The 14,627-nt window shown below is 46.5% G+C and overlaps 1 protein-coding gene across 5 annotated transcripts in view; it reads right to left on the reverse strand.

Moving 5' to 3' along the window:
• TBCE (tubulin folding cofactor E) overlaps positions 1-14,627 on the reverse strand; it is a 94,779-nt gene that overhangs the window by 11,418 nt on the left and 68,734 nt on the right. For 3 of the 5 annotated variants that reach the window (XM_086679629.1, XM_025915004.2, XM_086679630.1), the window contains exons 5-11: positions 10,727-10,815; positions 6,158-6,257; positions 3,581-3,683; positions 2,328-2,404; positions 1,214-1,309; positions 634-698; positions 478-542 (exon numbers count right to left, since the gene is read on the reverse strand). In XM_086679629.1, coding sequence (XP_086535755.1) covers positions 478-542; positions 634-698; positions 1,214-1,309; positions 2,328-2,404; positions 3,581-3,683; positions 6,158-6,257; positions 10,727-10,815 — 595 coding nt within the window. Of the gene's footprint in view, positions 1-477; positions 543-633; positions 699-1,213; positions 1,310-2,327; positions 2,405-3,580; positions 3,684-6,157; positions 6,258-10,726; positions 10,880-14,627 lie in introns of all 5 variants that reach the window. The other 2 variants (XM_086679632.1, XM_086679631.1) reach the window with 2 other exon arrangements.

Genomic DNA, 14,627 nt, shown 5'->3' on the forward strand with positions numbered 1-14,627 from the left:
ATATATAGTAAAATATTACTCAACCCTCAAAAAGAATAAAATCTTGCCATTTCCAACAACATGGATGGAGCGAGAAAGTATTATGTTACATGAAATAAGTCAAAGACAAATACCGTATGATTTCACTCATGTGGGATTTAAGAAACAAATGAACAAAAGGAAAACACAAGAGAGCGAGACAAACTAAGAAACAGAATTTTAACTCTAGAGAACAAACTGATGGTCACCAGAGGGGAAGGGGATGGGGGTGAAATAGGTATCACGATGAGCACTGGGTCCTGTGGGGAGGTGTTGAATCCCTGTATTGTACACCCGAGACTAATAGGACACTGCATGTTAACTCTACTAGAATTAAAGTTAAACACTTTAATAAAGAATAGTCTTAAAGTAAAATATTTTTTAATAGAAGGAACCTGCAAACTCCATCATAAGAGTGGAAGTGAGGATACAGTATGCACATTGTGAAGAAGCTCTTACTTGTGAGATCTGATTGTCATTTACTACAAGGTACTGCAAGGAAGGAAACATTGATGTTTTGCACCCTGGAAAAAAGGAGAATTAAGTTACACGGCAGAAGCGAAAGAGCAGAAGTATGGGCTATCGGGCGGGGGGAGTAGAGTTAATCTCAAATACCAGTTCCTGCATCCGGAAAATGTATAGAAGAAATTCCGACGTCAGAAAGGATTAGTTGTTCTAATCTGAAAGTTAAAATGTTAAATTTGATTACAAGGAACAATATAAAATGCTACAGGCGGTCAACCAGACTAGATTTGCAATGCTCTTCCCCCACCCTAGCTTTTGTGCCCCATGGAATGCTTAGAAACCACAGAGTCTGGTTTGGGGTGCGCCGAGAGGACTGTTCACGCTACGTTGTGAGGGCTCCCCAGTCACCTAACTGCTCCTGGTGCCCGCGGCGGTGCCACGTGTTAACGGGTCTCCAAGAGCAAACAGACATGATCTGACTTCCGTAAGTTTAATGAATGAAGACTTCTGACATTAGCACCAGGCCGAATTACCCTTTCCTCAATGACCTAGTACAGACACAAACTGCGCGCTATGTGGTCTGCAAACACCTCCTCTACATAAATTCAGAGAAAAGTTTCCCAAAGGGGATTCGTGTGTGAATTCCATCTGAGCAAGTACACACAGCCTACGATCCATTCACTAAAAACCTCCTAAGCACTGCTGTAACGGCATTTTAGGAGCAAATTACCTGGGGAGATACGCTATGAGAAACAGCTGATTTTCATCAATTAATGGATTAGAGGAAAGGTCTAATAACTTGACCGTCTGTAGAACATCCGCCGGCCTGTGTGGAAAATCAAAGTGTGTCAACATGAATTTAATCTGACTTGTCTTCAAAGATACATGGCTTTTAAAATACCTGCATTTGGTGTAAAGGAGGTGAAGGGAGCAGGAGGCAAGTGGACAGGACCGTGAAAGGGCAACAGGAGGGAGGGACCCTTGCAGTGCTGGAAATGTCCTCTATGTGGATGGACCAACCTCAGGATCCTGGCTGTGGTATCGCACCCATGGGAGAAAGTGGGTGATGGGTACAGGGGAGCTCTGGGCATTATTTCTTATAACTGCATGTGAACCTCAAATTATCCCCAAATAAACAGTTTCACTTAAAAACACCTGCATTCGCCTGTATAATAAGTCGTTCCATACAGTGAAGTCTCATTAGCTTGAATCCTTTCATTGGGAATGTATTATAAATTTGCCCACGTTTAATTTCACATAGTAATTTAATGATATCAACAAAAGAGGCAAGACAACATATTTAATTTACTCAAAGAAAATAAGCTTTTCCATAGACTCAGTACATCAATCTTACACACACAGTGCTACCTACCATGCAGGATTTGATCCGTAAAAAGCATTTCCTCTAGAACCTCCATTTAGAAACAGAAGTTAACTATATTTCTATGAAGCTACTAAAGTTCTGGTCTTCAAATATGTTTAATTCAAGGCTTACACTCCGATGGGCTGTGAGTAATTTGTGAGTAATAAGCATTTTCCCATTCTTATTTGCAAATCCTTAAAAAAAATAATGTTGGGGGGCACCTGGGTGGCTTAGTTAAGTGTCTGATTCCATTTCTGCTCAGGTCATGATCTCACGGTGTGTGGGATCAAGCCCCACATCAGGCTGTATGCTGACAGTGTGGAGCCCGCTTGGGATTCTCTCTCCCTCTTTCTCTGCCCCTTCCCCCCATACTCTCTCTCTCAAAATAAATAAATAAAATTGATGATGGGTATACTGCAGATCATGTGTTTATTCAGGATGACTGAATGGTGACACACGCGTGGATGTGAACCCTTGTTACCTTTCTGAAATGGAGATGTCGTTAGACTTGAGGTACAGCTCCTCCAGGACCGGCCACCCGGGGGCGCACCGCAGCACCTAGAAGGGAAACTCCGGTCAGGGCGAAACAGCCTCTACTGGTCCTTCCTGTGTGTTTACTACTGTACCTTCCCCATCAATTCAGTTCAGTTACTGTTTGGGAAACAAAGTGCCCTACGGACATTTCATCGCAGACTCTAATTCAGGCCAGGAGTGCTAGTGGACGGGCAGTAACACTTAAATGTTAAGAGCTGTGTTTTAAGGACACGGCCGCATAGACATGGAGCACTCTAAGCTACGAGCGGGCCATCCAGCGGCGTCCTGAACTGTACAAGTCTCCTGCGAAGTAGACTTGCAGACAGGACAGTTTGCTTAACCAAAAAAGGAAGGGACTTGAGGTCCCCACCTGTCCTCGATTCTCAATGCCAACCCGGGTTTGCGAAGAGGATGCTAATCGGACGGTACTTCGCAACCATGGTTTCTAAATTTCCCCACTTGCACTTCATCCCCAGCATCTCGATCTCCAAGTGCCCTTCCTGTTCTGATGCTCAATCTGAACCCACTCACTAGGAAGGAGCCCTAGGACACAGGCACACCAGGCAGAGGTGATTCGTCCCTAAGGGAGGCATGTCCCTCGGTGGCATTTCATAGACAAACCACCTGGCTGGGGATATACTTATCTGCACTTGGTTCGAAAAAGGAATATTCTGGGTGTGTGAGGTCAGTTAACCTCAAACAGAAAATAGTAGTGCCAGCTATAAATCCCAAACGCTGCCGGGTGAAGGACCCCCGAGTCCACTTTCGAGCCCAGCTGTATATGATGAACGGCGGCTTCCAAGAGCCAAACTGCAAACAAGAAAAGGATGCTAGAATCTTTCAGCAGCTGTGCCTCGGAGCACTTGCGGGAAAACCCAGCGAGCTAAAAGCCCAATCCACAGCTAACTTGAGAGCTTTCTAAGTTCAGCCTGTGTGAACTGCACAGCATTATGGAACGCCACCGTCTAGAACGATGGCAGAACAAAACAGAAGGAGCCGAGAGAGAGAACACCGATCCCAAGATAGAAAATTCTACCTCACTACAACAATTTTGTAACTCCTTTCTGTGAGGCAGTTTAAAGGATCCTATTATTCGGATAATATGATTAAAATGAAGGCACAGTTGTGCCTCAATTGCCTATTAAGCCAAGAATTTAAAATTTCTTATCTCTGGGTAATAAACTAAAGAAATATGATTACCTCAGCCCACGTTATTCCTGTTCGGTTAAGAACTAAAACCTTCAGTGCAGGAAATGTTCCAGCTAGAGATGGTGAAACCGAGGGAAAGTGTAGTTTATTCTCACTGTGTAGAAAAAGAAGACACAATGTGCTGAATGCTTGCTCTCCAGTAGGCCCGAGTGAAAGTCATAGAAAGCAACAATTTGGGATTTAATATGAGGCGTTGGGTTTGTTTCCACCTTAAAATGAAATTAAAGGTGCCTGGATGGCTCAGTCGGCTAAGCGTCCGACTAGGTTTTGGCTCAGGTCATGATCTCACGGTTCATGGGATCGAGCCCTACATTGGGCTCTGTGCTGAGTATGGAGCCTGCTTGGGATTCTCTCTCTTTCCCTGTTTCTCTGCACCCCGCCCCCTGCTCATGCTCTCTCAAAATAAACATTGTATTAAAAAATGGAATTAATTAAAAACCAAAGGAGTCCAGACTGTCAGTCTTACTGATAACGCTATACCTGAGGCTGTAATTTTGCATCTCCAGAGTCTCTAAACCCCTCTTTTCCATTAGGATGGATCAAATAAATCACCACCTTTTCAATTTTCTCTCATGATCCTCATCTCAGGACTCAATCCTGACGGTCTTTTTTTTTATTTACTTAAAAATTTTTTTTCAATGTTTATTTTTGAGAAACGGAGACAGCACGAGCAGTGAAGGGGCAGAAAGAGAGATGGGGCGCCTGGGTGGCGCAGTCGGTTAAGCGTCCGACTTCAGCCAGGTCACGATCGATCTCGTGGTCCGTGAGTTCGAGCCCCGCGTCGGGCTCTGGGCTGATGGCTCAGAGCCTGGAGCCTGTTTCCGATTCTGTGTCTCCCTCTCTCTCTGCCCCTCCCCCGTTCATGCTCTGTCTCTCTCTGTCCCAAAGATAAATAAACATTGAAAAAAAAAAAGAAAGAGAGGGAGACACGGAATCTGAAGCGGGCTCCAGGCTCTGAGCTGTCAGCACAGAGCTCGATGTGGGGCTCAAACTCATGAACTGTGAGATAATGACCTGAGCTGAAGTCAGACACTTAACCGACTGAGCCACCTTGGCTCCCCCTGACAATCTTTTTTTTTTTTTTTTTTAAATTTTTTTTTTTTTTTCAACGTTTTTTATTTATTTTTGGGACAGAGAGAGACAGAGCATGAACGGGGGAGGGGCAGAGAGAGAGGGAGACACAGAATCGGAAACAGGCTCCAGGCTCCGAGCCATCAGCCCAGAGCCTGACGCGGGGCTCGAACTCATGGACCGCGAGATCGTGACCTGGCTGAAGTCGGACGCTTAACCGACTGCGCCACCCAGGCGCCCCAGCCTGACAATCTTTTTGAACGAAGATACCATTAAAACATGTTAGCCCTTATTTCCAGAAGAGGAGACACTGTGGGTCAACTTACACCCTTTGCTCTATTTGAAGCACAATTAATTTAGGCCTCACCATCTACTATAACTGAATCTGCCTGAACCAGGCACAACCCACCTATCTGTGTGAAGCTGGCTCGAGTATGAAAGGGGATGCCTGGCTGAGGCCTTGGAAAATAAGGTTCAGAGATTGAAACTAAGCAAGAATTTGAAAAGGCCTGGAAAATTATGGCATTAGTGAAACACGTATCTTGATGGAAAATCCTTATCAGAAATGAATGAAACAGCAGTCCAGTGAAATTATTCACTTCTAAAGCAATTAAATGCTAGAAACTTCAGAATGGAGAAGCACCTTTTTTTTTTTTTTTTTAAACTTTTTTTTTTTTTAATTTTTTTTTTTTCAACGTTTATTTATTTTTGGGACAGAGAGAGACAGAGCATGAACGGGGGAGGGGCAGAGAGAGAGGGAGACACAGAATCGGAAACAGGCTCCAGGCTCTGAGCCATCAGCCCAGAGCCTGACGCGGGGCTCGAACTCACGGACCGCGAGATCGTGACCTGGCTGAAGTCGGACGCTTAACCGACTGAGCCACCCAGGCGCCCCACACCTGTTTTTTTTTTTAAAGATTTTATTAAGTAATCTCTACACCCAGCGTGGGACTCGCACTCATGACCCCAAGATCAAGAGTTGCACGCTCCAATGACTGAGTGAGCCAGGGTGCCCCCAACAAGCACTGTTCATAGCACCTCTCCAATTCTTCAGTGAAATACCAACTCCTCCAGATGGCCCATCCTTCATGGTTAGGCTCACGAAAAATATGGAGATCTTGCTCAATAGGCCAACCCACGCCAGCCAATCAAAGGAAAACACATTCCACCCCCCCCACCCCAGAAAAGGGATACCTGGCTGGCTCGGTCAATAAAGCGTTGACTCTTGATTTCGGGATCGGGAGTTGGAGCCCCACATTGGGCACAGAGACTAAAAGTAAGTAAAACACACCCCTATAGTGAGTCACCTCGTGTGACCATTTGAAAAACTACAATAACCAAGGATTAAATACTAAGTCAAAGAAAAAGTTAGAGTAAGTAAAGTCTTAAATTCCAGTAAGCTGTCTCCCCCCTCCTTCCCACAGCGATGTCGTGAGGGAACAAGGAGAGATCAGGAGTTTTATACCAGGTGACAAATGGACGTCCAAGGGTTCATACCTGAGATTGAGAACTTCCAGGTGTTTGAGCTGATCAGCAATACTTAGGACTTCATCCCATGAGGACAGCAGGTTTCTTGACAAATCTACCCTTCTGATATCTCAAAGCATACATTAAGAAAGAGTGATATAGAAAGAATCAGACAAGACATAACAGTAGTTACCTCTTAATTCTGGAGCATGGATTTTTATTTACTTATTTTTTACCTACACTCTCTATCTTGCTTGGGATTTTTTCCTTTTCTTCCCTTTACTTTTCCCTTTATTTATTTATTTATAATTTGAGAGAGAGAGAGAATTTTAGCAGGCTCCACGCTCAGCATGGAACCTGACATGGGGCTCGATCTCACAGCCCTGGGAACATGATCTGACCCCAAATCAAGAGCCAAATGCTCAACCAAGTGAGCCACGCAGGTGCCCTACTTTTTACCTTTTTAAATCACAGAACTCTTGCTTCAGATCCTGTGTCTCCCTCTCTCTCTCTGCTCCTCCCCAGCTCATACTCTCTCTCAAAAATAAATAAACATTAAAAAAAATATTTTTAAAAGGAGGCACCTGGAGAGCTCAGTCCATTAAGTGTCTGACTTCGGCTCAGGTCATGATCTCACGGTTCGTTAGATCGAGCCCCACATCAGGCTCTATGCTGACAGCTCAGGGCCTGGAGCCTGCTTCGGATTCTGTCTCCCTCTCTCTCTGCCCCTCCCTAGCTCACACTCTGTCTGTCTCTCTCTCTCAAAAATAAATACAAAAAAATTTTTTAATTAATCACCCAATTCCTTATTTAGAAATGAAAGTTTATCATATACTGCAAACTTAAAACAAATGTCTACAATCGAGTAAATAAGAACCAAATGTTATAACCAATGCTAAACCATCCTGAGGATGTCCAACAAAAAGAGAAAAGAGAACCGTGTTAGTGAGTGATTTATTAAGCACCTAAGGTGTACCCGCAGGCCTTGTCCTGGGCACTACCTACAGCTGCGGCCTCGCGGCAACGCACACGCCTTCTACGGTGCATCATTCTGCTCTGCAGGAACCTCCAAATCACGAGTGGCATCCCCAGGACACGCAACAGGGGTTAGCACGGACAAATGTCCAAAAGTGCTACAGAGGATTTGGGAATTCAGGGGATAAATTAGGAGGACAGAAAGAAAAAGGCACCGAGCTGAATCCTGGAGGGGAGTGCCATGCCGTCCAGAAAGGCACAGCTTAGCAGAACCCCTGGGGACAGAGAAATGGGAAGAGAAGGTTGGAGCAGGACGGGGCGGCTAAAGGAGAATCTTGCATACTACTCTGCTATGGAGGGAAATTATTCAGTTCATCCATCTATCCCGCAAGTGTCGGGGCCCAGAGTATAGCAGCGAATACTGGGGGAGACGGCGTTAAGCACGTGGCTCTGCAACATGCCAGGTACAGACACAGGCTCAGAGTAACAGAGCAAAGGACAGAGGAAAGGGGTGTGTGGGGGCTGCATATACACTGGTGGTGGAAGCCCATCTTCTCTGTGAAGGTGCCACTTAAGCGGAGCAGCTCAGCAAATGAAGAAATGCCATCTTAGAGAAGAGCATCCGGGCAAAGAGAATGATACAAGCAAAGGCCCTATGGTTATAGAATGCAGGTGACCTACGACAGGGACAGTGAGCTCCAGTGTGCCTGGGCGGAGGGGGTGCGGGGTGCTGGAAATGCGGTCACATGGGCCGCAGGGGCCAGGCCACATCACCAAGGGCCCTGCAGGCCACTACACAATCTCAGCTGGTCTCTGAAACGGGAGGTACTGGGGGGTCAGGATCCTCCTGCGACCGCTGAGCTGGGTGCTTTCACACCCCACGGTCAAGCTCCAGCCACCTTTCATTTCCATGACGCTGCTGACTAGGGGCTGTCAGGGTTCGTTAGAAACAGTGAGTCCAGTATCCTTCCCTCAAAGTGTAGGCCAGGATCATAAATATACCTGCTAGTCTGCCCAGAGCACATGGACGCCTGCATTCTGAAATCAACTCCAAACAGTTTCACGCACCGCCCTCACGCACGTGCACACACACGCACTGCCCCTCGTGCACGCACAGTCCAAGGAGCTCCTGGCGTTGCACGGTGCCTGCTCGCAGGGACAGACCCTGTGCCCCATGCAGAGTCAGCTGCTTCCCAGCCCGGCAAGCTCAGGGCCCCGGCACGCCTGCAGCTTGTCGTCAGGACTCAGGGAGGGACCTCGGAGGGGGCCACCGAAAAAGGATGACTTAATTACACACAGGCAAAACTTCCACTTCAGGCGGGAATTCAACCAGGAACTGTGAGACATTCATCACCACATCTGCAAATATCAGCCGTGACTTGATTATCTCATGAAACCTCATTGCTTCTAGTCTGGGGGACGCTTTCCCCCCAGGAGAGAGCCACGTAAAAAAGCACGATGCGGGGCGCCTGGGTGGCGCAGTCGGTTGAGCGTCCGACTTCAGCCAGGTCACGATCTCACGGTCCGTGAGTTCGAGCCCCGCGTCAGGCTCTGGGCTGATGGCTCAGAGCCTGGAGCCTGTTTCCGATTCTGTGTCTCCCTCTCTCTCTGCCCCTCCCCCATTCATGCTCTGTCTCTCTGTGTCCCAAAAAATAAATAAACGTTGGAAAAAAAAAAAAAAAAAGCACGATGCTGCCTCTCTAGCACACTGCTGACAACTCTGAGTAATCCAACTGCAGACGTTCCCAAACCCACCTACTGGCCACATCTTTTCTGATATGTTGAAAATAAGTCTTGAGCCACCCAATTCCCAATCTTCTCAAATCACTGGGGAGCCGGCCGGGCAGATCACAGAACGCTCCAGACGCTGCCGTGGCATCCCTACCAAACTACACCCTCCGCCTCAGTTCCCTTAACCACGGAGGAAGGGACCACGTTGGTTCAGCCCACGGGGGCGATGGGAGGGGCTGCTCACAGGCAAGGTGACCAGGTCCCGACCGACCTGCAGGCTGAGGAAGTAAGACACCCAGACATGCTGGCCGGGGAGCTCTGCTCTGATTTCGGTCACCATAAAGGATGCACCGTAGGTGTAGTTAGAAATAGTTAGAAATAGCTGGCTAAAGGGGCACCTGGGTGGCTCAGTCGGTGGTGTCCGACTTCGGCTCAGGTCATGATCTCACGGTCCGTGAGTTCGAGCCCCGCGTCGGGCTCTGTGCTGACAGCTCGGAGCCTGGAGCCTGCTTCAGGTTCTGTATCTCCCTCTCTCTCTGCCCCCCTCCAGCTTGTACTCTGGCTCTCTCTCTTTCTCAAAAGTAAATAAATATTAAGAAAAAATTTAAAAAAAGAAAAATAAAAAAAAAGAAATAGCTGGCTAAAAAGAGCTGCTCATCTGCCGTCTCTTCACTCAGGGGACACGGATCATAAACTGCTATGTTTGGTATAAATTATTATGGGGAGATTGGGCAGGCTTCAAGAATTGTGAGAAGACCTTTTAAAGTTAGAGAAAGTGGGGGCACCTGGGTGGCTCAGTCGTTGAGCATCCTTCCAACTCTTGATTTCAGCTCAGGTCATGATCCCAGGGTCTTGGGATTGAGCCCCATGTCAGCATGGAGCCCGCTTAAGATATTTCCTCCCTCCCTCCCTCCCTCTCTCTCTCCCTCTTTCTCTCCCTCTTTCTCTCGGGGGAGCCCGAGTGGCTGAGTTGGTTAAGCCTGACTTCAGCTCAGGTCATGAATTTCATGGCTCCTGAGTTCGAGGCTCTGTGCTGACAGCTCAGAGCCTGGAGCTTGCCTCAGATTCTGTGTCTCCCTCTCTCTCTGCCCCCCCCCCCCCCACTGTCTCTCTCTCTCTCTCAAAAATAAACATTAACAAAAATTGTCTTTAAATATTCTGTCTCTCTCTCTCTCTGCCCCTCTCCCCCACTAACATGCTCTAAAATAAAAATAAAAATTAAAAAAATTTTAAGTTAACTCCCATTTGCCAGTGGGAGTTGTTGTGTTTTTAAACTTATCTCCCATATTTTTAGTTGTGGGCATGAAAGCAACGTAGGGCAAACACACACACACCCCACTTCTAGGAGAAGGTAGAGAGAAGAGATTACAAGCCCTGGAAAAGCCTGTTTGGAGGTATTGTGACAGATGCACGCAGCTGCCTGAAACAGGAGAGAGGAGTCTGCTCGCTCACAAGGTGGCGGTCCAGGGGCCCTGGGGCTGGTGCAGGGGCCCTGTGATGCGATCAAGCTCCTCCTCTGCTGGCCCAGGCCGTGCTGGACGGTCATCTTCACACAAGACGGCGGCTGGGCCCTGGGCGTCCTGTCCACACTCGAGGCAGGGAGCAGGGCAAAGGCTCTGGGCAGAAGGCAGACGCCGGCCAGGTCTGGCCCCTCATAAGAAGCCCTGTCCAGAGACTTCTGCTTGACATTTCCTTGGCTGGGGTGTGCACACTGCCTCACCTGCAGGCAAGGGGGCCTGGGAAGGCGAATAACTCACACGGGCAGCCACTGCACCCGGTGAAACAGAGATGCCCTTAGGAAGAAAGCTGGGGACAACAGACACAGGGCAGGCGACTGGCGGGGGTGTGGCACCAGGGCCAAGCCCAGCGTCCGATACTCCGTGAAAAGGATACTAGGACACGCTTTGGCAATTGCTCCTTTGTCGCCAGCACAACTCACCACGCAGTTCCTCAGAGAAACTTCCTGCAGCTTGCTCAGCTGACTGCATGAAAAATAGAGTTCACATGTATGTACAAGCATGTACATGTCCCCTGGCTCTTTAAAACCTAAAAAGCATTTCAGACATATCAAAAGTCACCAAAAATAACAAATACCGGCACCCACCACCCACTTTAAGAAATAAAGCTTTAGGGGTGCCCAGGTGGCTCCGTCGGTCGAGTGTCCAACTCTTGATTTCAGCCCAGGTCATGATCTCACATTTCATGAGTTCGAGCCCTGCACCGGGCTCTGTGCTGACCATGCAGAGCCTGCTTGGCATTCTCTCTCTGTGCCCCTCTCCCCCACTCTCACTTTCTCTCTCTCAAAATAAACATTAAAAAAGAAAGAAAGCTTTAAACTACAAAGAAAAAAAGCAAGCATCACACACACTACAAATAGAAATGAAGTCCTCTGCGTTCCTCCCAGAACATTTCCCTTCCTTCTCTGCTCCCTTTGGATAACCAGTATCCTACACTTGGTGTTTATTTAAACTTAAGCACTGAATAGTTTTACCACACGTTCGCATACCCCTAATTATAGTATTTCCTGTATAATGAAATTTGATATAAACGGTATCCTACCATATATGTCCCCCTCCAACCTTTTCCCCGTCAACAGTATATTGTTCAGCAGTGAGATTTAGCTCTACGGACCCATGTACTCTAGAGCCACTCATTTTTATACATTATAGACCACAAATAATTTATTTACTCCTCTGATTATTCCCAACCATGCTGTGTACCTGCTGCTCTCACACATGAAAGTCTCTCTAGGGTTACATCCTGGAGAGCGTGCGTCCCTTCAGCTTTATTACGTAATCTCTGAAGCCACTTCTTAGGTGTGGAGAATCTGCGTTTTCTACTCATTCAAAGAGCCCGTGTGTCTAGTCTCTGAAGAGTATCTAGAACATGAAATCTGGAGACCCATCGCTGGGGTTCAAATCCCAATTCTACTACTTCCTTTGGACTTCAGGAAGCTAAAATCCCTGGGCCTCCGATTCCACAGCTTTAAAATGCTGTGGCATACGCACGTGTTTACAGCATCATTACCGCAGGAGCCCAAGGGTAGAAACAACCCAGGAGCCCATCGATGGATGAACGGATAAACAAAGGGCAGTGCATCCACACGGTAGAATACTACTCAGCCTTAAAAAGGAAATTCTGACATACAATACACTGTGGGCAAACTTGAGAACATGATGCTAACTGAAAGAAGTCAGTCACCAAAAGACAATACCGTATGATTCCACTCACGTGAGGTTCCCAGGAGTCAACTTTGCTGACAGAAAGCAACATGGTGGTTGCCAGAGGCTGGGGGTGGGGGGAGGGAAATGAGGTGCTGTTTGATGGGGACAGAGTTTCAGTTTGGGAAGGTGAAAAGGTTCTGAAGATGGAGGGTGCTGATGGCTGCCCAACAATGTGAATGTAGTTAGCACCACCAAACTATACTTAAAAATGGTTAAGATGGGGGGCGCCTGGGTGGCTCAGTCGGCTGAGCGTCTGACTTCAGCTCAGGTCATGATCTTGCGGTTTGTGAGTTCGAGACCCGCGTCGGGCTCTGGGCTGACAGCTCGGAGCCTGGAGCCTGCTTCGGATTCTGTGTCTGGCTCTCTCTCTGTCCCTCCCCCACTGCTCATGCTCTGTCTCTCTCTGTCTCAAAAATGAATAAAACATTAAAAAAATAATTTAAAAAAATGGTTAAGATGGTATATTTTGTGTTGTGGTTTTTTTTTTTTTAAATAATCTTAAATGCTATAATTGGTGAGTTAGCATTTGTGAAACCTCAGAATACTGCCTGATACACAGTTATTTTCTAAGTATTTATAAAAATAGGGGTGCCTGGGGGCGCCTGGGTGGCGCAGTCAGTTAAGCGTCCGACTTCAGCCAGGTCACGATCTCGCGGTCGGGGAGTTCAAGCCCCGCGTCAGGCTCTGGGCTGATGGCTCAGAGCCTGGAGCCTGTTTCCGATTCTGTGTCTCCCTCTCTCTCTGCCCCTCCCCCATTCATGCTCTGTCTCTCTCTGTCCCAAAAATAAATAAAAAACGTTGAAAAAAAAAATTTAAAAAAATAGGGGTGCCTGGGTGGCTCAGTCAGTTGAGCATCCGACTTCGGCTCAGGTCGTGATCTTGCGATTCATGAATTCGAGCCCCACATCAGGTTCTGTGCTGACAGCTCGGAGCCTGGAGCCCGCTTTGGATTCTGTGGGTCTCTCTCTCTCTGCCCCTTCCCAGCTCACGCTCTGTCTCTCTCGCACTCAAAAATAAACAAATATTTTAAAAAATGTTTTTAATAAATAAACAAGTAAATAAATGATAAACTGACAACCTTTGAGGGAAACACTCAGATGAAGACACAAGGCACATACTATTACAATCATCAGAATCTGGGGGAAAGGCAGCAGCAAAGGTCTAACACAGAACCTTCTAAACCTGCTCAGTTCACAGAGCTCTTGGTGTTTTAGTAATTTTTTCAGTGTGTCCCTGAGACAAACAAAACACCTCAGTTTCCATTTAGTAAGTAGTTAGGGCCAAACAACTTAACTATTTACGTCCTGTGAACTTAGTGTCAGCTGGGCCCTGCGCAACTTCCCAAACCCTGGAATCAGATTGGACATCACTCTCTCCATTTCTTGTTTCCATGATGATTTTCAGGAGATGCTTGCTTTTTATCACAGCCATCACCAAAAACCCAGCTTTGCAGGGATAGGACACCCACAAAAGGAACCGCAGGAATATCATGAAACTGAACAAGCTCAAGCTAATAGCTTGCTCTGTGTCCAACAGAGGTCACCATTCCCCTCTAAAGTTAAAAATACCCTGCTGTGCCAGTGAGTTCACTGCAGTGCCCAGGGGACCTCACTCCAAAGCCAAAGCCATGTCCAAGAGAAATCCCACATACTGGTTTTTCTTTTTTTAATCCAATTTTTGTAAGTCTTAGTGGTACAAACTCAGAGCTGGTCAGCTGGATATTATTAAGGAGGTAATATGATGGCTTAAAGTAGAGGTTTCTTTCCATCCTTAACACAGATGACTGAATTTCACCGCACAATCTCACTTGTTATCCCCAGCAGCTCTAACAGCTTAGGTAATGTTTTGCAAATGAAGAAACTGAGGCTTAGAATGAGGCATACTAGCTCTAACAGCTAGAAAGTGTCAGGGTTAGAAGCTGGCTTAGCTGACATCTGAACCCAGCTTGACTCCATCATTGGTCATTTCCAAGAAAGTCACTGGCAATTACTGAACACAATGATGCTCAAATAGTAGGGTCATTCCCCCCCCACCCAAATTCTTGAGTTATACAGTTGTTCATAAGCCACGGGAGAAAATCGGTTTGCAATTTGTCAATATTCACAGAGTCGTGGTATTCTCTGAAAGAGATTAACCAGTAAGAAAAAACTGTGCCTCTTTTGGGGTAAAAGATACCACGATATGTGCATTTTTTTCATTACTTGCATTTTAAATGGAAAAAAATAAAGCCAAGAAGTCCAACCCTATGAAGCACATAGTTCTTCAAATCTAAGTAAACCAGTAGGATAAAAAGCAAAAAATACTCATGACAGTTATCTCTCGGTGGCGGCATTAAGTCATAACCTCCTTTTGTTCAATTTATAGTTCCTAAATTTTCACCAATGAGTGTAAACTGCTTTGTGATTTACTGTCAAGTTGTTGCATTTTTAAAAATCTCAATTTATTCAAAGTTTTTTTTCCTCCTTCACAGTTTTATTTTTTTATTGAAAAAAATTACATATAGGAAAGTACGTGCATTAGCCTACGTATACATCAGTACACATCTCAGTGATTTTAAGTGAGTTTGCACA

This window comes from Puma concolor, chromosome D2, assembly GCF_028749965.1.
Source record: "Puma concolor isolate L17-30 chromosome D2, mPumCon1.1.hap2, whole genome shotgun sequence".
In the NCBI taxonomy this organism is placed as follows: Eukaryota; Metazoa; Chordata; class Mammalia; order Carnivora; family Felidae; genus Puma; species Puma concolor.